General features: G+C 45.1%; 1 protein-coding gene across 1 annotated transcript in view; it reads right to left on the bottom strand.

The window, feature by feature from the left end:
- PIK3R4 (phosphoinositide-3-kinase regulatory subunit 4) overlaps positions 1-26,415 on the bottom strand; it is a 49,139-nt gene that overhangs the window by 9,327 nt on the left and 13,397 nt on the right. Inside the window, exons 7-18 of the mRNA XM_066585443.1 lie at positions 25,020-25,193; positions 23,084-23,229; positions 22,769-22,972; positions 21,796-21,997; positions 19,795-19,982; positions 17,316-17,526; positions 15,748-15,913; positions 14,679-14,843; positions 11,798-12,009; positions 9,826-9,972; positions 7,701-7,801; positions 620-708 (exon numbers count right to left, since the gene is read on the bottom strand). Coding sequence (XP_066441540.1) covers positions 620-708; positions 7,701-7,801; positions 9,826-9,972; positions 11,798-12,009; positions 14,679-14,843; positions 15,748-15,913; positions 17,316-17,526; positions 19,795-19,982; positions 21,796-21,997; positions 22,769-22,972; positions 23,084-23,229; positions 25,020-25,193 — 2,005 coding nt within the window. The remainder of the gene's footprint in view (positions 1-619; positions 709-7,700; positions 7,802-9,825; positions 9,973-11,797; positions 12,010-14,678; positions 14,844-15,747; positions 15,914-17,315; positions 17,527-19,794; positions 19,983-21,795; positions 21,998-22,768; positions 22,973-23,083; positions 23,230-25,019; positions 25,194-26,415) is intronic.

The raw sequence follows: 26,415 nt of genomic DNA, 5'->3' as shown, positions 1-26,415 counted from the left end.
TCCCTTACCACAGGATAGGGTATAACTTGCTGATCGGTGGGGGAGGAAAGGGCGGGAAAAGTGTCTCACGGCTGCAATCCATGCCAATCTAGAGAAAGGGGGTCCCGTGTTCCCCTCACTTATACCATATACTGCAATACATTAGTATTGCAGAGTATTGTATTTCTGCCAGCGGCCCCATCTTAATAGACAAAAATACATGGCAACCCTGGGGGCCTTCAGTAGTTCCTGGGCCACCATGCCAACTGAACGGCATCTCACAATTGCATTGTGGGGGGGCGGCTGCTCACAACCCGCGAATTATAGTAGGGGGAATTAAATGTTGCTGTCAGAATTGACAGTGACTTTTAAATGGTTAACAATCGCTATTCGTGTCAACACAATCGTGGGTGTTGTGGGTGAATGTCAGCTGTTGAAGACAGACGGCACCCGCTGTGCATGCTGGGTGCTTGGTTTCAGGGGCCCGCTCCATGCAAATCCCGCCGCCGGAAGACATACATGTACGCCCATCAGCAAGAGGTTAAGTGACTTTCCACACAAAGTTCTGAACGCCAGCTCATTCATTTACTGAAACGTAAGGCACCAACACTGTTTTAGGGATAACCTGGAGAACACATACCTTATCTTCATGTCAGACCCTGCAGTCAATAATATAGGGTTGCCGTCGGCTGGACTGCAGTAGATTCCGTGAACACTGTGAGGTGACGGCTGTTTAAAAGGAACGGAAAAGTAACAAAATTACATGAAAAATATGGAACAAGGAAAAACCTGTGAAGATCACAAAATAAGTGGAACAATCAAATACAATCTCTTTCCCACAGGATTGTTTGGCCTCATTTTAACCCCTTAATGACACGGCCTATTTTGGCGTTGAGGACCAAGCGATTTTTGGTATTTTTCCATCTTCATTTTTCAAAAGCCATAACTTTTTTATTTTTCCATCAACGCGGCCGTATAAGGGCTTGTTTTTTGCGTGGCGAGCTGTAGTTGTTATTGGTACCATTTTTTGTTACATAGACTACATTGTAAAACTTTTATTATTTTTTTTTATGATCGTAGGGAGAGAGAACGCATCAATTCTGACAGATTTTTTTTTAAATTTTTTTAAAAGCGTTAATTATGCAGCATAAATGATTCAACACATTTTTTTCTGCGGGGCGGTACGGTTACAACGATACCAAAATATTTATTTTTTTTAGGTTTTTTTCACTTTTCCACAATAAAAACCCTTTCTTTGGAAATTCTTATTTTTTTCTAAACTCACTACATTCAAAGTGCTATAACTTTTTTATTTCTCCATGGACGGAGCTCTGTGAGGGCTTATTTTTTGCGAGACAAACTGTATTTTTTATTGCTACCATTTTGGGGTACATCTGTTTTTTTGATCACTTTTATTGCGCTTTATGGGAGGCAAAATGCTAAAAATTAGCATTTTGCCTCAGTTTTTTAGCATTTTTTTTAACGCTTTTTGCCGTGCAGGATAAAAAGCATGTTCAATGTATTGTACGCATCATTACGGACGCGTTGATACCAAATATGTGGGGTTTTTAATTTTTAACTTTTTTTATGCTAATATGAGAAAAAGCATAAAAAAAAGGGGTTTTTGACATTTTTTTACATTTTTATTTTTTGAACTTTATTTTACTCTTTTTTTTTTTTACACTTGTGTCCCTATTACACTTCAGATCGCTACGATAGTGCATGGCAGGGCTTCTTCCTTGCCATGCCTTATCGCTTACTATAGCGATCATAGGCTATGGCAGTACAGGACGCCGGTATCTGGCGTCCTGTTGCCATAGCAACCAGCCGGGCTCTCGCGATAACTTTGCGAGAGCCGGCCGGAGACACAGAGGGAGCGCGCTCCCTCTGTGAACCCTTTCCCTGCCGCGATCTACTTAGATCGCGGCAGGGAAGGGGTTAACAGCGGGACGCCGGCTGCGACTGACAGTCGGCTCCCACTGCGGGATAGCGCGGGATCATATGTGATCCCGCACTATCCCCAGGACGCAAGTTTACGTCCTGTTGCGGGAAGTACCCTGCTGGCAGGACGTAAATTTACGTCCTGCAGCGGGAAGGGGTTAAAGAGCTCTGCCCATCACAGAGAGGCCTGACACATCACTAGGATTTGCCATTGCTTTCTGATCAGCGAGGGTCTACGGCCAAAGCCTCACCCATCCTATGACTGCAGGGACCACAAGACTGGCAGTCACTGGTTTCCTTCCCAGGCATGCACTGTGCATGCAATTGGGATCCAATTCGATCACAACAGATCAAGTATACGGTAAAAACTGAGCCCTCGTTGTCACTGTGAACAGAGCCTAAAGCCCCATTTAGACACACAGAGAAATCGCTCTAAATTCGTTAAAATGATAAAAGTGAGCAAAAGTTTTGCTTTAAAAGACGGACGTTTTTTCCTAACGGAAATTGTTGGAAAATGTCGGGCTTTTCAGCCGTTGTGCGATGTTTGCATTGAGAACTCTCCTCAAATCGCTGAACGATGTCACTTTGACCAAACGAAAGGCAAAACGGCCGAACGATGGATTCTAAGTGGACCGAAAGACAACGATGAGTGAACCGTTAACGAAAAATGAGAGAGACACAACGATTATCGCTTAAACGACGGCTTTTGAGCGACTTTGGAGCGATAATCATTGTGTCTAAATCAGCCCTAACACTAGGTTATGTCCAGACTTCTAAAACTTCTTCTCCTGGGGGTCTCATTACCCAGAATATTCTGATACCTGCGCCTCACAAGTCAAAGTTCAGGAATGAAAATTATTAACTATGTTTTTCCTAAAGCCACTAACACTTTAAATTAACCCCTTCATGACACGGCCCTTTTTTCCCCCCCATTTTCGTTTTTTCCTCCCCCCCTTAAAAAAATCGTAACTCCTTTATTTATCCAGCGACGTCGCTGTATGAGGGCTTGTTTTTTTTTTGCGGAACGAGTTGTATTACTAAGTATGGCATGCACACACACCAAGTACATTACTAAGTACGGCATGCGCACACTCCAACTACGGACTACGCTATCTTTTCTCCTTACGGAGAGCACCCAGAAGGTGAGTGAGTCTCATGTGTGTGCATGCCATACTCAGTAATGTACTCAGGGTGTGCGCATGCCATACTCAGTAATGTACTCAGGGTGTGCGCATGCCATACTCAGTAATGTACTCGGTGTGTGCGTGCGCACGCCATACTCAGTAATGTACTCGGTGTGTGCGTGCGCAAGCCATACTCAGTAGTGTACTCGGTGTGTGCGTGCGCAAGCCATACTCAGTAATGTACTCGGTGTGTGCGTGCGCATGCCATACTCAGTAATGTACTCGGTGTGTGCGTGCGCATGCCATACTCAGTAATGTACTCGGTGTGTGCGTGCGCATGCCATACTCAGTAATGTACTCGGTGTGTGCGTGCGCATGCCATACTCAGTAATGTACTCGGTGTGTGCGTGCGCATGCCATACTCAGTAATGTACTTGGTGTGTGCGTGCGCATGCCATACTCAGTAATGTACTCGGTGTGTGTGTGCGCACGCCATACTCAGTAATGTACTCGGTGTGTGTGCGTGCCATACTTAGTATTGTACTTGGGGTGTGCGCATGCCATACTTAGTATTGTACTCGGGGTGTGCGCATGCCATACTTAGTATTGTACTCGGGGTGTGCGCATGCCATACTTAGTATTGTACTCGGGGTGTGCGCATGCCATACTTAGTATTGTACTCGGGGTGTGCGCATGCCATACTCAGTAATGTACTTGGTGTGTGTGCATGCCATACTCAGTAATGTACTCGGTGTGTGTGCATGCCATATTTAGCAATGTACTCGGTGTGTGTGCATGCCATACTCAGTAATCTACTCGGTTTGTGTGTGCATGCCATACTCAGTAATGTACTCGGTGTGTGTGTGCATGCCATACTCAGTAATGTACTCGGTGTGTGCGTGCGCATGCCATACTCAGTAATGTACTCGGTGTGTGCGTGCGCATGCCATACTCAGTAATGTACTCGGTGTGTGCGTGCGCATGCCATACTCAGTAATGTACTCGGTGTGTGCGTGCGCATGCCATACTCAGTAATGTACTCGGTGTGTGCGTGCGCATGCCATACTCAGTAATGTACTCGGTGTGTGCGTGCGCATGCCATACTCAGTAATGTACTCGGTGTGTGCGTGCGCATGCCATACTCAGTAATGTACTCGGTGTGTGCGTGCGCATGCCATACTCAGTAATGTACTCGGTGTGTGCGTGCGCATGCCATACTCAGTAATGTACTCGGTGTGTGCGTGCGCATGCCATACTCAGTAATGTACTCGGTGTGTGCGTGCGCATGCCATACTCAGTAATGTACTCGGTGTGTGTGCATGCCATACCTAGTAATGTACTTTGTGTGTGCATGCCATACCTAGTAATGTACTTGGTGGGCTTGCATGCCATACTCAGTAATGTACTTGGTGTGTGTGCATGCCATACTCAGTAATGTACTCGGTGTGTGTGCATGCCATATTTAGCAAAGTACTCGGTGTGTGTGCATGCCATACTCAGTAATCTACTCGGTGTGTGCGTGCGCATGCCATACTCAGTAATGTACTCGGTGTGTGCGTGCGCATGCCATACTCAGTAATGTACTCGGTGTGTGCGTGCGCATGCCATACTCAGTAATGTACTCGGTGTGTGCGTGCGCATGCCATACTCAGTAATGTACTCGGTGTGTGCGTGCGCATGCCATACTCAGTAATGTACTCGGTGTGTGCGTGCGCATGCCATACTCAGTAATGTACTCGGTGTGTGCGTGCGCATGCCATACTCAGTAATGTACTCGGTGTGTGCGTGCGCATGCCATACTCAGTAATGTACTCGGTGTGTGCGTGCGCATGCCATACTCAGTAATGTACTCGGTGTGTGCGTGCGCATGCCATACTCAGTAATGTACTCGGTGTGTGCGTGCGCATGCCATACTCAGTAATGTACTCGGTGTGTGCGTGCGCATGCCATACTCAGTAATGTACTCGGTGTGTGCGTGCGCATGCCATACTCAGTAATGTACTCGGTGTGTGCGTGCGCATGCCATACTCAGTAATGTACTCGGTGTGTGCGTGCGCATGCCATACTCAGTAATGTACTCGGTGTGTGCGTGCGCATGCCATACTCAGTAATGTACTCGGTGTGTGCGTGCGCATGCCATACTCAGTAATGTACTCGGTGTGTGTGTGCGCATGCCATACTCAGTAATGTACTTGGTGTGTGTGTGCGCATGCCATACTCAGTAATGTACTTGGTGTGTGTGCATGCCATACTCAGTAATGTACTCGGTGTGTGTGCATGCCATATTTAGCAATGTACTCGGTGTGTGTGCATGCCATACTCAGTAATGTACTCGGTGTGTGTGCATGCCATACTCAGTAATGTACTCGGTGTGTGCGTGCGCATGCCATACTCAGTAATGTACTCGGTGTGTGCGTGCGCATGCCATACTCAGTAATGTACTTGGTGTGTGTGTGCGCATGCCATACTCAGTAATGTACTTGGTGTGTGTGCATGCCATACTCAGTAATGTACTCGGTGTGTGTGCATGCCATATTTAGCAATGTACTCGGTGTGTGCGCATGCCATACTCAGTAATCTACTCGGTTTGTGTGTGCATGCCATACTCAGTAATGTACTCGGTGTGTGTGTGCATGCCATACTCAGTAATGTACTCGGTGTGCGTGCGCATGCCATACTCAGTAATGTACTCGGTGTGTGCGTGCGCATGCCATACTCAGTAATGTACTCGGTGTGTGTGTGCGCATGCCATACTCAGTAATGTACTTGGTGTGTGTGTGCGCATGCCATACTCAGTAATGTACTTGGTGTGTGTGCATGCCATACTCAGTAATGTACTCGGTGTGTGTGCATGCCATATTTAGCAATGTACTCGGTGCGTGCGCATGCCATACTCAGTAATGTACTCGGTGTGTGCGTGCGCATGCCATACTCAGTAATGTACTCGGTGTGTGTGTGCGCATGCCATACTCAGTAATGTACTTGGTGTGTGTGTGCGCATGCCATACTCAGTAATGTACTTGGTGTGTGTGCATGCCATACTCAGTAATGTACTCGGTGTGTGTGCATGCCATATTTAGCAATGTACTCGGTGTGTGCGCATGCCATACTCAGTAATCTACTCGGTTTGTGTGTGCATGCCATACTCAGTAATGTACTCGGTGTGTGTGTGCATGCCATACTCAGTAATGTACTCGGTGTGTGCGTGCGCATGCCATACTCAGTAATGTACTCGGTGTGTGCGTGCGCATGCCATACTCAGTAATGTACTCGGTGTGTGCGTGCGCATGCCATACTCAGTAATGTACTCGGTGTGTGCGTGCGCATGCCATACTCAGTAATGTACTCGGTGTGTGCGTGCGCATGCCATACTCAGTAATGTACTCGGTGTGTGTGTGCGCATGCCATACTCAGTAATGTACTTGGTGTGTGTGTGCGCATGCCATACTCAGTAATGTACTTGGTGTGTGTGCATGCCATACTCAGTAATGTACTCGGTGTGTGTGCATGCCATATTTAGCAATGTACTCGGTGTGTGCGCATGCCATACTCAGTAATCTACTCGGTTTGTGTGTGCATGCCATACTCAGTAATGTACTCGGTGTGTGTGTGCATGCCATACTCAGTAATGTACTCGGTGTGTGCGTGCGCATGCCATACTCAGTAATGTACTCGGTGTGTGCGTGCGCATGCCATACTCAGTAATGTACTCGGTGTGTGCGTGCGCATGCCATACTCAGTAATGTACTCGGTGTGTGCGTGCGCATGCCATACTCCGTAATGTACTCGGTGTGTGCGTGCGCATGCCATACTCCGTAATGTACTCGGTGTGTGCGTGCGCATGCCATACTCCGTAATGTACTCGGTGTGTGCGTGCGCATGCCATACTCCGTAATGTACTCGGTGTGTGCGTGCGCATGCCATACTCAGTAATGTACTCGGTGTGTGCGTGCGCATGCCATACTCAGTAATGTACTCGGTGTGTGCGTGCGCATGCCATACTCAGTAATGTACTCGGTGTGTGCGTGCGCATGCCATACTCAGTAATGTACTCGGTGTGTGTGCGCGCATGCCATACTCAGTAATGTACTCGGTGTGTGTGCATGCCATACTCAGTAATGTACTCGGTGTGTGTGCGCGCATGCCATACTCAGTAATGTACTCGGTGTGTGTGCATGCCATACTCAGTAATGTACTCGGTGTGTGTGCATGCCATACTTAGTAATGTACTTGGTGTGTGTGCATGCCATACTTAGTAATGTACTCGGGGTGTGTGTGTGCATGCCATACTTAGTAATGTACTTGGTGTGTGTGCATGCCATACTTAGTAATGTACTTGGTGTGTGTGCATGCCATACTTAGTAATGTACTTGGTGTGTGTGTGCATGCCATATTTAGCAATGTACTTGGTTTCACCACTTCCCAAACTTCCACTCTGAATCTCTTGTGGGTAATCTCTTGCATAATCGCTAAATGTCTTTTATTTCACAATAGCAGCTATTGGAGACACGTTTTTCAGTCTTGACACCATGGCAACATCAAAAAACTAGTATAAAAGGGGCATTACTGATACCGGACTTAAAGACTGGCAGATTTCTGCTAAATACAAGAAATTGTGAAAATCACCAACTGTGCAAAGAATAAATAGAAGCTTACCTGCATTTCTGAGAGCGGAGGGGCATTGCTGGCCCATAATGTGAATCTCCTGTCCCCAGTCTCCATGTCCCACATGGAGACTTCATTATTGCCTTGAACAGCTAAGGGTTGGATGAAGAAAAACAAGGGAAGTCCGAGTCATGTACCAATGCAAAGACATCAAAAATAATTGCTAAGATTTGCCATTTTTGAACAAAAAAGTGAACTGATAAAGTGAATCTTAGGGAAATCATTTTTCTTTTCTTTCTACTTATGCGTAAAGCCAGCTTAGCTGGGGGCTGGATGAGAGGAGGGGGAGGGGAACTGCAAGAAAGAAGAACGGACCGACAATAAGGCCCAGTGTCCGCAGGCGGATCAGATTGCGCATGCGGGAGGCCTCAGAGGAATACGACCCTGCTGCGGCCGAAGACACTGCTTACGCCTCCGGGTCTTTTATTTTCTTCTCTGCGGATGTGTGTAAAAGTGCTGCATGCCGTGCCATGCTCAGCCAGATCTGCACCGAAACCTGCGGCCGGAGGTTTTGACGCGGATGTGAAACCGGCCTTAGGCTCTGTATCTGCCTTTAGCCAAACATATGAACGTTTAGCCATTTTTTAAAAATGTTACATTTTGTTGCAAAATTGCATGAAGGCGCCCATAAGTGTAAAGTGCTGGGGGGCATTTCTCTGTGTGTCTAGTGGGGTACTGTCATTTTTTCCTATTAGAATGCGGGTTTTGTGTATATGTTAAACGTGTGAACACTTTCCTGGCAGGGACGGGTACCGAAGATCCTAAATGCAAATAATCTTTTGCTGCAGCCCTCTGGATCCTTCGCACTAACTCTATTCTTGCCATAAATCCAATCCCAGCAGTGAAATGGCGAGCAGACGGATTTTCTCCCAGTAAAGCCCATGTTCTTACTAATATATGGTCATTGACCTTTGGTTTGTACAGAAGCCAGACTGCATTCAGGAAATTAAAAAAAATCAAAGCAGCATAAATGCCAAAGAATTCATTTCAGATTAGCAAGAACTACTTAGCGGATTTTCGGCATGCCATTGAGAGACACAGAAGTTAAGTGATTTTATAAAAAAAAAAAAAATCAGCTATTTGGCATTTACATTAGAGATTTGCTTAAAGGGAAGAATCCAATTAAAACGGATAAACTGACAGATGAGTCAGCTTTATAATAGGAAAATAATCCTGTGCAGAAAGCAAATGACTGATAACCACATCTGCGGTCATGGAGCTGCATGATGCAAGAGTTAATTAGTCAGTGACAACTCTTACTACCGGATTTTGGATTTTTTCCCATTTTTATACCTACAGGGTGAGAAATAACCTGAACTGGGTCTTCATTTAAGGATTTTACAGCATGCCACAATAATTTAGAAAAAGGCAAGGTGGGACAATACAAGTCACCACCAGGCCGTGAATACTTGTAATTACTAATGGGGTTGCCTCATGCCCTACTATGAGAGCAGGATCCCCATATTGGCAGACCCATACTTTACATGGTCAACCATTTATGTGAATTTAAAGAATAATTTTTCAGAATGAGCCGTCATGTGTACATGAGGAAGAATACCATTTCTGGCCATTATCCTGTATCCTGCATTTAATCACTATTTTCCCCTTTGCAGGGTATACATCTCATTCTCAGAACTGGTGGGAGAAGCCTGGCTGCTGTGCTACGTCTAAACACTGTGCACATACAACTGAAGATTCTGCTCTCTAACTGTGTGTAATACAGACATATCATCATGTAGGATAGTGTACAGCAGTACTGATCAGCGGAGATGTAATAGCTACAAACTACACACCATTGGCTTTAAGTAAGTCTGTCTCTACGTTTGTCCCTCCTACTCCTCCCTCATCCCCTCTGCTCTCACAGACTTCAATGAACAGAAAAACTCATCCCCCTCCCCCCTTCACTTCCTCTTCTGCTGGCCTAAGGTCTCAAGTAAAGAGATAACATCACTTGACAACAGGTGGTGGACAACAAGCTAGGAGGAAGGGAGACCTCTGGTGGCCATCACTTCAGCAGTTTTAGGTAAAGTAAATTGCACTGTTGCTGGTTAATTACAATGGTCATCATATAAGCACAAGTTGTTTAAAAAGTTAGTGACCACTTAGTAGCACTTACCAGCGATGACCCAAGACTGATACATCGTGTGCATGCTCAAGGGATGCATTAAGAGACGTCGTATTCTTGCCCGAGCTGGATGTGTATGGCTGGATATTGGTAGCTGGAACCTCATGTCCCAGCATGCCATTGTGCCGCTACTAGTTCCTGATAAAACAAAAGAAAGCCTCAGCAAAAATAATAAGTATTTTCGGTTTGTATTTTTAAGTTGTATTCCATAGAGCAGTGAACTAAAAGAAATTGGCCACAAATCCTACAACTTCAGAGGAAAAGCATAGTTTCCATCTGTTACTGCAATGCAAAGTTTACCATTCAAGAGGCTGTACCAGAACGGACTTATCACCTCTCCCCCTGCATGGAGGAGCAGACTTAATGGAACGGCGGTCACATGTGCATGGTGCCGCTCCATTCTCAATGGCACTGTGACAGATAGCCGAGCGCTTTGTACTCGGCTATTTTGGTCAGCCCATTGCAATGGAGCGGTACTGTGCATGCGTGACCATCACGCCATTCAATCTTCACATCACTACAGATGGGTGCAGCGAGCCAATAGTGACAGGCAAGGAGAAACAGGACCCCCGTTTTTAGGATTCTTGGGGATGTCAGCAGTAAACCCCCATCATATTTATTACCAATCCATAAGGATATGGCATAAAAGTCCATTTTGGGAATACCCCTTTACAGGGCTTGCCCCACTTTTAAGACTGATAACCTACACGATCCACAGAGTAGGTCATCAATAGTTGATGGGCCATTCAAGACCCCAATTGGTGTTCAGCTGTACGAACCCATTGTGTTGCTGAAAGCAGACAGCTCCGTACATTTTGCAGTGGCCCGATGTGGTACTGCAGATCGAGTCCCATTTACTTCAACAGCGCTTAGTCTGAAGTATGGACTGGTTTCTTTTCCAGCAACATAGGCGGTAAGTACTAGTGATGAGCTACGGATGATCAACCCCTTTGTCCCCTTAATACTCCATACAGTGTAGAACCTTCCAGCCCTTCTCAGAGGTAAAGAGGATTGACTGAGATGGACTTTTCTGGCATAATTCTTTTTGTACCCCATTGTATAGAAAGAACATGCAACCAAGAGTAAAAGATTTAGGCCTCATGTCCACGGGCGGATCGGATTACGCATGCGGTACCCCCAGCGGATTCCCAACCACGAGAGGCCGATTGAGAACAAAACTGCAATGCACTTTAAAAACTAAAATATATTTTTAGTATTTTTAAGACTGAGCATTGAGATTCTTGTGTGTTTTTAGTTCCGTTTATCCAAAACATTTTCTTTATTCTTTTGGCCTATAGTGCTAAACACAATACTGGATCATAATGGAATAAGGAAATTGTTTTGGACAGTCAATTAACTTAAAAACAAGAAAAAGTCATCTGTCAGGGATACGGGTGAAAAAAGCACCGATTCGACTCTTAGCAAGACTCAGAAAAAATTCCATGACAGATCAGAAAATTCCATCACATTTCCAGGTATTTCATGAGTTTCATCAAATTCCAGGTTTTCCATGATATATATATTTTTTTCTCTCCAGTCAAATGCTCATTGGCCAACAGCCATCTCTCCTGATCCGCCTGCACACTTGGCAGCATCTCATCTCCAGAAGGTACAAAAGGATAGAGCGCTAAAATTCAACATGCCCAATCCTTCTTTTCCCCGACACCATCTGTTGGGAGGAGAGCCTGGACCCCCAGACACATACAAGTCACCCGGTCCAGCCAAAAATGGCGGATTTGGATGATTTTTGTCTAATAGGTATGGGGGTCTTTTGGCATTTTTTGGATATTAAATTCTAATGATGATACATTTTAAGCACTGACAGTCCCTTGATATGTTCTCCTGTATAGCGGTATAACTTGTATTACCAGCATTGTGATTATTTCACTAACGGTGCATTAAAGAGTAGGCAATATGGTTACATTAGACATTAACAGCAAGTATATAGGCACATGAAGCTTACCAATACACAGCCAGCACTGGTGGATATCCACTGCAAATGAGGTTATCAGCCCTAATCGCAAATCTTGTTTCAATGTCCAGGCATTACTAGACGATCTCAGATCCCACCCAACCAAAGATCCATTGACGGTAGCATAAGCCAGCACAGACTGCGACCCTGAATTGAACTGATGCATATCTACCACACATCCATCCTCCCGTAGGTCCAAGCATCTAGGCACAAAATGGGGGGGGGGGGGGGGGAATTAGAGTATATAAAAAGGTCTCTGTAAAAGGTATACGGAATTCTAAAGTAAAAAGGTATAAATCATGTAGGTCAACAGTTTACCAATGGGAAAAAAAAGTTAAAACAAGCAAAGAGCTGAAGCAACAATGTGAAAACTTCAGCTTTCTACATTTTTAGTTTTCACTGTGTAAATCCAGATAAATCCAGAATAAGTTTGAATTTTGCCCAAAGCCAATTATTGGCATACATCTTGGTCAGGGAATGTAGTTTTGCTGTAATTTTGACTGTTTTTATTTTAAACTGCACCTCCATGTAAAACCCCACTGTGCTATGTGGCGCTCCCTAAGGTAAGTGTGTTTGCAGTAAAGTCCATCACGTGCCTGTGCCATCATTAGGTAATCAGCAGGAAAAAAAAAACACCACATGGCTACAGTCTGTAGGAGACACTATAATGGTGCAGATTTATCAAAACGGGTGTAAGAAAGTCAAACATTTTAGCACACGTCATGTTTGACAAAATGCAGGGATTAAGGCCTCATGTCCACGGGCAAAAGAAGAATTAAAATCCGCAGCGGATTTTAACTCTTCTCCCGCACGCGGATCCGCACCCCATAGGGATGCATTGACCACCCACGGGTAGATAAATACCCGCGGATGGTCAATAAAAGTGATTTTAAAAAAAATGGAGCATGAAAAAATCTGGACCATGCTCCATTTTCGTGCGGGTCTCCCGCGGGGACGGCTCCCGCAGGCTTCTATTGAAGCCTATGGAAGCCGTCCGGATCCGCGGGAGACCTAAAATAGGAATGTAAAAGAATTTACTCATCCGGAGCGGGCGGGGAAGGTCTTCTCTTCCTCACGGCCGGATCTTTCTTGCTTCGGCTCGTCGGATGTGCCCGGCGCATGCGCGCGGCACGTCGGCGACGTGCCGCCGGCGTGACAAGTTCATCCGCCGGCCGAAAAAGAAGATCCGGCCGTGAGGAAAAGAAGACTTTCCCCGCCCGCTCCGGATGAGTAAATTCTTTTAAATTCCTATTTTCAGCGCTCATGTCCGCGGGGCAGGAGGGACCCGCTGCAGATTCTCCATGTAGAATCCGTAGTGGGCCTGATTTTCCCCGTGGACATGAGGCCTTAATGTATACTGCTCGTCTTCAAAAAAGGTGATAAAAATGGAAGCATTGCCTCCCACAACCTGTGAGATTTACTATAATTTACACCATAAGCTGGCATAAACTATAGTGGAACCCTATGCAAATTTCAATTCAAGCGCACAGGGAGACAAAGATGCATCCAGTTTGTTAAGAGTAAGGATGAGCGAGTATACTCGCTAAAGCACTACTCGTCCGAGTAATGTGCCTTAGACGAGTATCTCCCTGCTCGTCCCTAAAGATTCGGGGACCGCTGCGGCTGACAGGTGAGTCGCGGCGGGGAGCAGGGGAGAGAGGGAGAGAAAGATCTTACCTCCGTTCCTCCCCGCTCTCCCCCGCGGCGGCCCCCGAATCTTTAAGGACGAGCAGGGAGATACTCGTCTAAAGCACATTACTCGGACGAGTAGTGCTTTAGCGAGTATACTCGCTCATCCTTAGTTAACAGGTTTGCGCCCTCTAGACAGATTGAGCCCTTCTCTACTCAATCGGGCCGTTTATTAAAGCTGATGCATGAAACTCCGGTCTTAATAAATTTCCCCTAATGTATCTCATAGGCTTCTGTGTCCACCAAAAGCCTAGGTCTCTGCTAGGAGATGAACAGCAGAGGACTCAGAGTCTGCACAGGAGTCTAGGAGATCGGCAGGACCACTCAGTGTCACTGCAGACGGAAACTACAGCAGGGGCGTCTGACGTTGATCAGATGAACAGATGAACAGAGAATGGAGAATGCCATGAATCATGCTGAATATTGTCTCGATTTCGGATGCTTTGTATCCCGTGTTTCAGTATGAAGCCTTACTTTCTGTTGCACTGCATTGCACGAAAGCGCGCTTTTCATGCAGTAGGATTACACTTTTACGGTAAGAAGTCCTACCGTTTCCCCTAAAATAAGCCCTGGCTGCATAAAAAAAAACAATACATTACCTAACAAGCGCTGTCCTGTCCGCCACACATTTCTCCTCCTGAAGCTCCACTGCACTTGTTTGCAATCTTCAGCCGCTGCTTCCTGGTTGGGGGGGGTCATATATCCCACCTCCAGGAAGCGCTGGCTCTGACTGTTTCTCGAGCGATGTGGCTCAGCCAATCAGAGCCAGCGTCTCCATTCAGCATTGACGCTCACTCCTGTGTAAAAGCACAGGAACGATTCGCTGGAATGACCTGTCGGGCATCTGCACCTGACAAGTTATGCCATGTAAAAGAACCTTTAGCTTCAGATGTGCCGGTCTGCTATTAACGGAGGTGGATTTATCGGTTGTAATGGCCCTGGGACATGTTATCAGGGTGGCTTTGTGAAATTGGCGCATATCAAGCTAAGTATTTGACAGCACGTCTCAAGCCATGTTCCAATTTTGTTTTTTAATGGTGGTAATAAAAGTTACAATGTTATCCTATAAAGGGCGTTCTCTTTTATTGTAGTATATAAGAGGATTTTTGGACCCCTACATGCATCTGTTGATTGCAAACTCCAATTAATAGTTTGTACTTATTTTTGATACTATAACACATACCTGCTTTGTAGTGGATGAATTTTGGGTGATTTTGGTGGTTTAGAAGCTTCAATACCAAGAAGTTGTATGTTGCCATTGTCTGAAGCCACAGCCAAGTAATGTGATCCCTGGCAAAAGGTCAATGTTTTAACATGTCCACCAATGCGAGAATATGTCAATATTGACCTAAATCAAAAAATGGAAATGCAAATTATATATAGCAACTTAATCAAGAGACAAAACACAAGACATGCAGCGTATAGGAACTACGGGAAATTCCAAAGAGAAACATAGTAACATTATGTAGCGCACACAAGCTGTATATGAACCTATCCCAGGTGCAGCTGAGCTAAGGATGCTTTCCCATCTGCGCTGGGGATGCCGCTTTCCTGCTCCGTTCAGGAAGCAGGAAAGTGAAATCCCCACGGCCGAACGGTTCCATATCTAGACGGCACTGAACAGCGCAGGGTGGCCCCATTGGCTATAACTGGGTCCGCCTGCTTTCCGCCCAGCTGCCCGGTTTTGGGACAAAAGAAAAAGCCCTGCATGCAGCAGTTTTCCTTCCGGTATTTGTAGCTGGGTCTGTGATGGCACCTCCGGATGGAGTTTCCAGCGCAGATGTGAAACCATCCTAAGAGTGTCATTTTTATCAACATTAGGTATTAACTATTAGTTTCGGGCTTCTGAAAAAGGAAAGTTGTAATCTGATTCCTCAATATGGGCAACAACTCCCATTGTGTTACTTTTGATAAGTATTCCCAGGCAGGTATGGCTGATGGAAAGTGCATTGTTCCTCATGAGTAAGCCCCTTTAAGGACCTTTAACCTTTCTCACAAAGACATTTATTACCTATAAAAAGGTTATAGGAGTGATGGAAGGCATGTTCAACCGGCACTCCATTCGAACTTCTCGTCACTGGGGTCTTGCAATGAAAGGGTCCCCTTTTAGTGATTCCTGGGCCCCCGGTGATCAGACATTTAAACTTGTGGATAGGTGATAAATATTCTTCCCATGAACCCTTTAATATATTAGCCTGATTTTATAAACATTAAATCCCTAAGCGATTCCTGTTTGGACATGCTCCTTATACCTCGTTGTAGTAGTCTTTCCTTCCATTTTCTGACTATTCCAGACTTTTACTGTTCCATCATTTGAGCAGGTGGCAAAAATAGAGTGTTCATCAGAGACTCGGATTCTGTTTACTGGACCTTTATGTTCATGTAGATGTGCCACCAGCAAGCCTTTTGGGTGCCATCCTAGAAAAACACACACACAGTTTTAGAGTACCTGAATAGTTAGAAGGGTCCAAATATTAAACAAAGCTGAGCAATTGGTAAAATGGCAAGAATACATTGGCATCAGTTACCCGAGAACTACAGAACTTCATACCAATCCTTCCTAATGCCAAGAAAGGTCAGCCTAAGCAACCAAATCCAAGAGAAGATCTGAAATATTACCATGGCACAGACTGTCACCGAGCCAGCAGTCCAAAGGCTCTAACTTACGGTCATCTAGGACAGCATCCAAGACAAGCAGGAGCAAGAAGAGACACCGCCAATCTTCGATTTCCAAAGCTTCCGTAGAGGTTAAAGTCACTGGAAATTGTGCCCACAGCAGAGTCTGTCACGATAAGCTCTTGCAGAGACACAATGTGTGAAGCTTTCCACAGCGTTGCTATGGAAAGTGCAGCCGTGGCATCCATGAACGGAGAATCATAGCAATTCTCCGCTCGGGGGATCTAAATCGCTGCATGCTGTGATTCTCCGCAGGGAGCCTATCTGTCAGATAGGCTCACCCCTGAGACCTGTGAGCGCTCGTCCCCCACGGTGGAACATTGCTAGCGATATTCTACAATGGCCGTGGACAGGGAGTTTAAGACACTACATGTGGCTCTGACTGATCAGTGCTGCTCATGTGGACGGCACTGGTTCATCTTAGACTAATAATGCATAATACTGCACAGTGTGAGTCAGGCAGTCACTTTAAGGGGTTATGTGGTTATAGAAAAAATAAATTAACAGCCGGGCAGGTGAATAAAAACAGTATATCCACCTGTCCTTAGGTACCCAGCTGAGCAGCTCCTGCTGCCCTATCGTCCGTCTCATCCATGGATGGCCTTCAAAAATCAGGTGACCACTGCAGACAATCAGAAGACGCAGCAAACTCCTTGCATCATGGTACTCAAGATGTGATCGCTATAATGCCAGGCTCTCGGATGGCTCCTCTGATTGGCTGCAGCAGTCACGTGACTTTTGGTGGTCATTCACAGATGGGGTGGGGTGGAGGGGGGGACGACGAGGCAAGCAGCAGCAGCTTAGTGGGTACCAGAGGCCAAAAGACAGAGGAGTATACAGTCTCTCTTTATCACCTGCCCGGCCATTAAGTTTTGTTCATCAAACACCACCATTTAATAGGGAAACCCAGTCAAAATAGTTTTTTCATACATGAAATCCGTGGTTATCTGAAGTAATGTTCACAAATGTTCTCAAGAATGAAATGGCTCAATTTACAGCTGCCCAGAGCAACAACACTTTGAAGTAATCTATATTCTGAGATGCGAGTACTCGAGTATTACAGAACACTAGCACACGGTCAGGGATAGGAGGGTTTCTTCCATTAGCATGCTGCATTGGATTTTCATCAATAACGTGTCCTTACCTGTAGGGGGCGGCTTGCTCTCCCACTCGGCACTCTCCATCATGTACTTTGCTAGGCGCTCTGCATTGCACTGCTCCCGCTTCTGTTGTATGAGCTGCTGCAGCTCACTCTTACATGTGGTCATACGGATTTGTAAGGCTGACGGCTGATATGTGCTGGTGTATATCTGCAACGTGGGTCTCCTCGACTGGATCCCTGCACCTTCAGAGGTCTATGGAGTCACACACATCATCACTTTAGGCTTTGGTGCAATAAGGAGTCGCTATTTTGTTCAACTTATGTTTATTGGGAAATGCTTACAACATTTAAGTGAAACATCTGAATAACCATCTTTAACCCCTTCCGTATGCAGCCTAGTGTGGGATCTTCTGCCCAAATTTTTAGAGCCATAACTTTTTTTTTTTTTTTCCCCATGGATATAGCCATAAGAGGGCTCGTTCGTTGCAGGGTAAGCTGTAGTTTTTATTGGTACGTATAACTTTTGTTAATTTTTGTGGGAGGGGGCAGGGGGCATTGTGGAAAAGAAAAAAAAAACATCAATTCTGCCATTTTCTTTTTTACAGCGTTCACCATGCGGTATAAATGACAGGATGACATAATAACTTTTTCTGTGGGTTGGTATGATTTAGGCCTCCCTCACACAGGGCATTACTGCAGATTCCGCCCCGTTTCTGCAGCGCTGGCATACTTCATGCCAGCATTTTGGCTGCGTTTTCAGCTCGGCTGAAACCGCAGCCAAGAATGCTGAAAAAGAAAAAAAAAAAGCAATACTCACCTAGCCGCTGCAGTCCGGGTCGCGGCCGCTGGTTTCTGCCGCTGATCCGGGCTTCCTCGGCACTCCCAAGTCTATTGCCCTAGGCCAGGTTTGAGAACCGCGCCTCCGGCAATAGAGTGCTGTGATTGGTTGTCGGTGCTTGCTCGATGCCCAATCACAGCCCTTCATTGACTGTCTCAGCCAATCAGAGCTTGCCGGCGCTGATTGGCTGAGACAGTCAATGAAGGGCTGTGACTGGGCATCGAACGTGCCGATAACCAATCACAGCACTCTATTGCCGGAGGCGGGGTTCTCAAACCTGGCCTAGGGCAATAGACTTGTGAATGCAGGGGAAGAACGGATCAGCGGCAGAGACCAGCGGCCGCGACCCGGACTGCAGCGGCTAGGTGAGTATTAACTTTCTTTTTTTCTCTCTACATAGCTGGGGCTGATTTTGGGGGTAGGGCTTCTATTGCAAGCCTTCACCCCAAAAATCGGCGAGCAGTTAACGCTGCCAAAAACGCGGCACCAAGTGTTGCCACGTTTTCAGCAGTGCTAAAACCGCTGCCCATTCATTTTAATGGGCGACGCAGGGCTGAAAACGCCCCAAAACAGAACTTGCATCGCTGTCAAAGCGCAGCGTTCCAAGGCGCTGTGTTTTCAGCCCTGTGTGAGCAGCCCCATTGAAATGAATGGGAGCCTTGTACAGCGTTTAGCGCTGGGCTGAAAAGGCAGTGCTAAACACTGTATAAAACGCCCTGTGTGAGGGAGGCCTATAATAAAATAAATAAATAAATAAATTTTAGACTATTCCACAAGAACCCCCCCCCTCTTTTTTGCATTGCTGAATTCAAAAGACCCATAGCTTTTTTTTTTTTTTACTTTTTCCATCAGTGGAGCTCTGCACGAACTTGTATCCTGCGCAACTTTTATTGGCACCATTTTTGGGTAATTATGAATTTTTGTCCTCATTACTTCTATTTCAGTTTTGTTGGGAAGCGAAATGAACAACTGACAAAAAAGGGGTGGGGGGGGGGCGTTTCTTTTAAGTATTTTTTTATATATATATTTCTTTATTTTCCTGTAGGGGACTTAAACCTGCGATATCCTGACCATTACTCACATACTTCTGTATTGCAGTGTATTATCACTAATTCTGCCAAGGATAAACCATGGCTAACCAGGACACCATCGACTGGCATCCAGTTGCCATGGCGACCCATTGGCGCTCTGCTTACATGTTTCAGGGCTGATAAAGGCATAGACTGTTAGTCTCATACAATCTGAAATCAACATTGGCCATGGCATGTAAAGGGTTAATGAGAGAGGGGGAAAATCTGTGTTCTCACTGATCCCAGCTGTCACTGTGGTGTAGGCCCGACTTCTCAGCGTACGCTATCTACATATTGTGAATATATGCCATTTAGCCTCAACCTTCTCCTTCCCGTGATGTACATGTACGTCATAGGGCACAAATGGGTGAAAGCAGTTATGTTGGTTCTCCTATGCTTATTTGCTTGGGAATATATAGTTTTCTACCATTTGATTCAAATTGTCCCATGAAAGGTTTTATAAATGTTGCCCGGGTTCAAGCAGAAAGCTTCCCTTAATCATCACCTGAACGGATTACTTAAGAACTTTCATAAAATTTAAGTCACAATGTTGTGTTTTTGGGCTTAAACACAAAACCTAGAACAGATTAATCACAAGTACAGAATGTATTACCTGTGGGGAGGAGGATAAAGGGGCAGTAATAGCAGCAGAAGAATCTGAGCGAAGAGGCTTTGTGGCTTCCTGGTCAGTAGGGGGCAGAGTTCTTGGGACGGTCTGGGGTATATTTGTTGGCTCCATTGCACCAAACATGCTCTTCCACTCTTCATTCACATTGGAATCTTGCTTCACATGCTTCCGTGCTACGGTGTAAGGGATACAGTGAAATCACTGTCCATCAAAGTGGAAACCAAAAAAGGTATGGTCGACTAAAATATATATAAAGAAGGTGAAGACGTTACCACCCAGGCGTGCGGCTCACAGAGAGCAACACTTCAGACTTTACATAACACAATGTGTCTAACCGTATGAATGTACAATTATATCAGTACCTATGACAAATGAGACATTAGTGTGAACGGACAGGATTTCTTGTATTTCTACTGTTGAAGTGACTAAACACGACCCAAAAAAGTAATGGGGGTTTTATTATGCACATAGGTTACCAAATATATGTGAATATAACCTTATGTACTAAATCAACTAGGGAGCGACAGCAGTGACCATAAACACTCATGTTCTGCTGTTTAAGGGATTTCTGTAAGAGCGCCTTAACACAGGCGATGGAATCCCGCAACTTCCCAAAAATCGCTAAAAATTATGAAGCCAATGGCTCCCTTCACATGCGTGATGTTTTAACGCTTGCAATGCAGTGTGAAAACAACATTTCAGCATGTCCATTATGTTTGCAATCTCGCCCAATGTTTCCAATGGGGCCGTCGGCAGCAGCGCCGACCCCATTGAAAGCAATTGGAGAAGATCACGATCCCCTGCCGCAGCTGTGACAGCAGCGGCAGGGTGTTCAGTGATGAGGGGACTCCCCGCGGGATGATGAAATCCCCTGCTGCTGCTGTCACAGTGTTCAGTGATGAGGGGACTCCCTGCAGCTATGAAGTAATCCCCTGCTGCTGTCACAACAGCGGCAAGAGATCACGATGGTCCTCCATTGCTTTCAATGGGGCAGCTGCTGCTACCGCCCCATTGAAAGAAAATGGGATGAAGGGATTCCCCACAGTGATGCGAGGCTGTTTTCACACGAGAACACCTCGTATCCAGGGGTTGTTAAAAGGATTGGGAGGGAGATATTGGGCCACGAATCATGTACTGATATCGCTCTCACCAGTGTGCAGAAGCCCTAAAGGGGATGCCAACACCTAGATGTTAATTTTACCGATTAAATAAAAGTTACTGAAAAAAAATCATTTTTTTTCTAATCTAGTCTTTATTTACTGATGGTAGATTTTATTATTCTCTTTCCTCTACATGATTATTAATTCTCGTTTGAACAAACGAGTGACATCCCCACTAACTCATACAGCCTGTTCAAACAGGCAAATGCATAGTTGGCTCGTTCAATCGAGAATTAGCGAATACAAGGACTGAACCATTGCCATTTAACCTAAACGATAAGCGAACAATGATTTTTATGCCTGCAGAAAATGAACAACAAACGAAAAGCGAACTATTTTTGTTTGTCGTTCAGTCATTGGCCGGTTAGAGATGGAATGATAAGGCTGGATTCACACAGGGTGGATTTGCCGCGGTTTTGCTGCAGCAGATTTTTTTTGTTTATTTACATCGCGGCCGCGCTCTCCTCTATGGGAGCGCCGGCCGCAACGGCAAACCATGCGGCCGAGCCGCTTCAAAGCCGCCGCGGCTTCAACCGCGGCGGTTCTCCCGGCGGAAATCTCGCGGTTTTTGCTGCGGCCAAACCGTGAGATTTCCGACGGGAATCCGCCCTGTGTGAACCCTGCCTAATTGTTCACTTTCTAAAAGCACAGTTCATGGAGAGCTGATTTCTATCACAGCAAGGGAATGATGATTACAAAGTACAGATCATAAACTACTGGTAAGAAGAAGATGATCATCAGGTAACTGCTGCACGTATACGGAGGGAAACGAGGCTTAGAAGTGGCGGTCGGACAGATAACAAAGCTGCTGTGCGTTAGAACTTACTGCGCTTGTCTTCTGTATCCAGTTTAGTTTTCACCAGGTCGGAGTGCCTTCCGCTTATACCCAACGTCTGCAGGTCAATCACTCCTTTTAAAGAGGTCTCATGGATGTGACTCTGATCGGCTACATTTGCTTTGGCTTTATTGGACTTTAACATAAAATCCTTAAGTGCCAAAAGTTTATCTTCCTCGTCTTCTGTCATCCCCTAATAGTATTACAAGACAGAAATTATGTACATGAGGAGAGTCTGTCCTGGGCTTCTTGTATAGCATAGGCTCCATCCGTTACTTCCTTCCATCTCACCAGACATTGTATACAGGTTTTTACAGCCCCCTGGGCCAAAACCTGGTGTATTACCATATAGTACATACCTCTGTTCTTTTATATGCAGTAACAGCAGAGCTCTCCAACACAACACTTCCCGTACCCTACCTTACAGGGACATCGTACCAAAATCTAAAGTCATCACCTATCCACAAGATAGGGGATAAAACGTTATGATTGGTGGGGTCTGACTGCTGCGACTCCCATTTATGCAGAGAATGGGGGTTCCCCAATGTTCCTGCATGAATGGAGTGGAGGTAGCGCATACACGCAGCCACTCTACTCATTTCAATAATAGTATACAAGGCGGAAAAAAGAAAGGCGTCAAGGCCCCTCTGATACTCTTTTATTGAGTTCACCATCCCCATGTCCTCAGGCAGAGAGTTCTATAGACTCACTGCTCTTACAGTAAAGAACCCCCTTTTATGTCAGTGTAGAAACCTTCTTTCCTCTAGACGTAGACAGTGCTGGAAATTGCCAAACGCTCATACTCATCAATTTTTTGGTGCATTCACTGAAATGAATGAAGCAATGGTGTGCATGCGAGTCCCCCAACAAGAAAGTCTACAAAAGTGCTTCTCTCATCGCTCAAGTGCAATAAGAAAATTATTTCCATTAAGATAACATTAGGCATCTGTAAGTATTTCTGTACCTGTGACAGCAGTTTCTTCAAGAGCTGAGCAACAGCCGGGTCTTCTGTAGGCGGACACTCAAGAAGAGTGCCATTCCTCTTCCTCTGACGCATCTGAAGATGTCTAAAGAGGCTGGCAATGTCCTTCGACCGCAGAGCATAGTCAAATATTGACCGGCTTACAGGTTCCTTTAACACGCTCAGAAGGACAATCTCCTTGTCTATCTGCAATTATGAAGCAAAGATACTGTAAAGAGAACTAGTAATATGAACAGAATTTAACTATATGCTCTAGAAGCTATACATTACATTGACTTCCTGTGGCAGAGGACATACCTGGATGATAGGTTGGGTAATAAATGGATGTAGATACGGCATTAACTTACAGTACACATCAGCAATGTTTAACTGCTGAGCAACTGTAGTGATGAACCCCACGGCTCCATAACGTATCCATAGGTTTGGGTGGCACAAGAAGGGTGCTACAAGATAAATGAAGAGAAATACAATCAAAAACTAAGCAGCAAAACTACAGAACAACCATAAAATGAGGGTCCATCAGCTTTGCTTTTTGTACAGGTTGCAAGAAGTGAATAGTTTAAAAAAAATGTAATTCAAAAAGTATAAATATAAACAAAAACCTTAGTATTTTATGCACAATCTGTGAATTGGGCATCTCAGAGCCTTTCCAGGCTAAAATGTACTCACAACAGCACTACAGTCTCATTTACGCGCAAAGACAATATTTCAAACGATTGAAAGATTGACAGTTCTAGCGATCATTTTGCATAAAGTACTAATGGGGGCTAATTGCCATTAGCACTTGATCAGCTTCATTTGCATGTAAATGAGCCTTCAGCATGTGGTCTGGACTTTGCATTCAGCTGCATTGTCTTCACATGGGCTGCCTCCAGCTGTCAGGTGAATACAATGTAATCAGCTGCTTCCCTGGAGAACACTGCCTGCGGTCCCTGCTATCTCTCTCCGGCTGAACAATGAATTTAAAGCTCATCTAAAAATCATCGTTAACCTGAAGAGTGAAAGATGGAAGCGTTTATACGCAATGATTATTGATGAACGAATTTTGAGTGATAATCGTTGCGTGTAAATGGGGCTTTAGTTAGTGCACCGATAAGGCTATTGTCCATTTTAACTAAAGGGGTTGTCTGTTTGAAGAGCCCCTTTTCTTTGGGCAAGTTCCCTGAAAGTTGGCTGATAACAGTAAGGGTGGGGGTGTCCCATGAGGATTAGGAAACATCTCCCCATTTACTGCAGAATGCTCATTGAAATCAATAAGCTTTCCATTAAAAGCGATATCCAGGACTTTACTACTGATCATCGATCCTCAGGACAGGTCACCAATAGTCGGTTGGTAGGAGTCTGGTACTTGAGATCCCTGCTGATCAGCTGATATTAGGCTGTCATTGTGGACAGAGGCAGATGGAGATAGCCATGCAGGCATGGCTCCCACTGAATTCACTAGGAACTGTACCTGCAATACAACCCAGCCCGCTGTACTACGGACAGAGACGTAGGCTTCCGGCTTTGTTTGGCCCTGCGAACAGCCGATTGGAGGGGACTCCAAACAGTAAACCCATCGATCAACTATTGATGACCTGAGGCTAGATGATCGATCGTAAAGTCCTGGACAACCCCCTTTATTTTGATGCGCCAAGTGATTGTTGATGCGGCTCTTTGCTCTGCGTGAAAGAAGCCCCAATGCTGCCTAAAATGTCCTAACAGAGTTTCAGAGATGGAGACCTGCTGAGTACAATGCAAAGCATGAACGGTGACCCCTTTTTTAATGCATATAGACTTGTTCCCCTCGGTGTACATTTGGAATGAAAAAAGGTTTATACAAGTTCTACAATCTCACATACACAGGAAAACTGTACGGGAGTTACTCCTCTCCTAACGGGACAGTGCTAGTTAATACAGTAATCCTCCAATGAGTGATGCATTGTGTACCGGGGCACAGGCGCTCCTGAGAGGTTTACAAAGAAGCAGTAGGAAGGATACACTGAGCTAAGGGCTCCAAACACTTGCGGTTTTTTTACGCGAATGTCATTGGGACTCTCAAGTTAAAAACGCATCACACAAAAATCGCAAAGCACAAACTTGTGATGCGTTTTTAACATTAGAAAGTCCCATTGACATTCGCGTAAAAAAACTTCAAGTGTGTAGGAGCCCTAACTATATGCTACGGGAAGTCTTACAGTATACAAAGAAAAAAGGGCAAAAGTGTAGCATAAAACATATAAATTATACATACCGATGTCACATGAGAATTCATAGATATGGGGTTTCTGCAGAAGTCCCAGCTGGCACATACAGGTGAGGGCATTAAGTGCCTTAAAGATGACAAACTCCTCCACGTCGCTAAGTCCTTGTTGCAGAAGTGGTTTTAAGATGGAAGAACTCTGCCACCCCACGTATGCAGCGACCCCTGAAAGAACAGGATCATATACGGAGGTCACATGTTATAACGCACTGCCAGACTCGGCACTACTGAGAAAAGTCTTGCGTCAGGTTCACAAGCAGACACATATACAGCGAATGTAGTTCTATCCATACATGTTCAATAGCCGTTGGCCGACAGCTATTTCTCCTGACTTCTCAATTCATCGCTTGGTTTGCCTGAGTATTCATGTATTTTCAATGAGTATAGAGGAATAAGCTGCTGTCAGACACTTCTAGTGGCAGCTTATCTCCATGGCAGACACTGGATATAGGGTGCCGACACTCACTGCGCTTGATTCTTCTTTCCCTCAGCAGCATCTGTACACATGATAGTCGGCTGATCCCACCGAAAATGGCAGGTCGGAACAACTATTCCTAATATGTAAGGGCGCCTTAAGAGCCTCACCAAACATCTTTCCCTATCTCAGCTCACTGGATCCTTGGGAGAGCGATGAGGGGTAGGAAACAGAATATGGGGGTTTAGCAAGTGGAGATCTACTTTAAAGCTTCACTGAAGTTGTTGAAATCAGGAGGAGGGGGGGGGGGGGGGGACACACACAGTTTAACCCCTTAATGACGCGGCCCCTTTTTCTTTTTCCATTTTCGTTTTTTCCTCCCCCCTTCAAAAAAATCGTAACTCCTTTATTTACCCATCGACGTCGCTGCATGAGGGCTTGTTTTTTGCGGGACGACTTGTATTTTTAAATGATGCCATTTACTGTACCGTATAATGTACTGATAAAAAGTTTAAAAAATTCTAAGTGGAGTAAAATGAAAGAAAAAACGACATTTCGCCATCTTTCAGTGCGTCTTGTTTCTACAGCGCACAAACTGCAACAAAAGCGACATGATAACTTAATTCTATGGGTCAGTACGATTACTATGATACCAAACTTGTATAGGTTTTTTTTTTTTCAAAGACATTTAATTTTTTTCTATTTTCTACTGTCATCCTCTGTGGGCAATAACTTTTTTATTTTTCCGTCGATGTAGTTGATTGAGGGCTCATTTTTTGCAGGATGTCGTGTAGTTTGCGATAGTACCAATTCGGAATACATATGACTTTTTGATCACTTTTTATTGCATTTTTTCTGGGAGACAGGGTAACTAAAAAAGTGCATTTCTGGCGCTCTTTATTTTTTTCGGACAGCGTTCACCGTGCGGGAAAAATAATGCGCTACTTTGATACATCGGTCTTTTACAAAACG

Source organism: Eleutherodactylus coqui, chromosome 12, assembly GCF_035609145.1.
Source record: "Eleutherodactylus coqui strain aEleCoq1 chromosome 12, aEleCoq1.hap1, whole genome shotgun sequence".
NCBI lineage: Eukaryota > Metazoa > Chordata > Amphibia > Anura > Eleutherodactylidae > Eleutherodactylus > Eleutherodactylus coqui.
The sequence above is the reverse complement of the archived record's forward strand: the minus strand, read 5'-3'. Positions and strand labels throughout refer to the sequence as shown.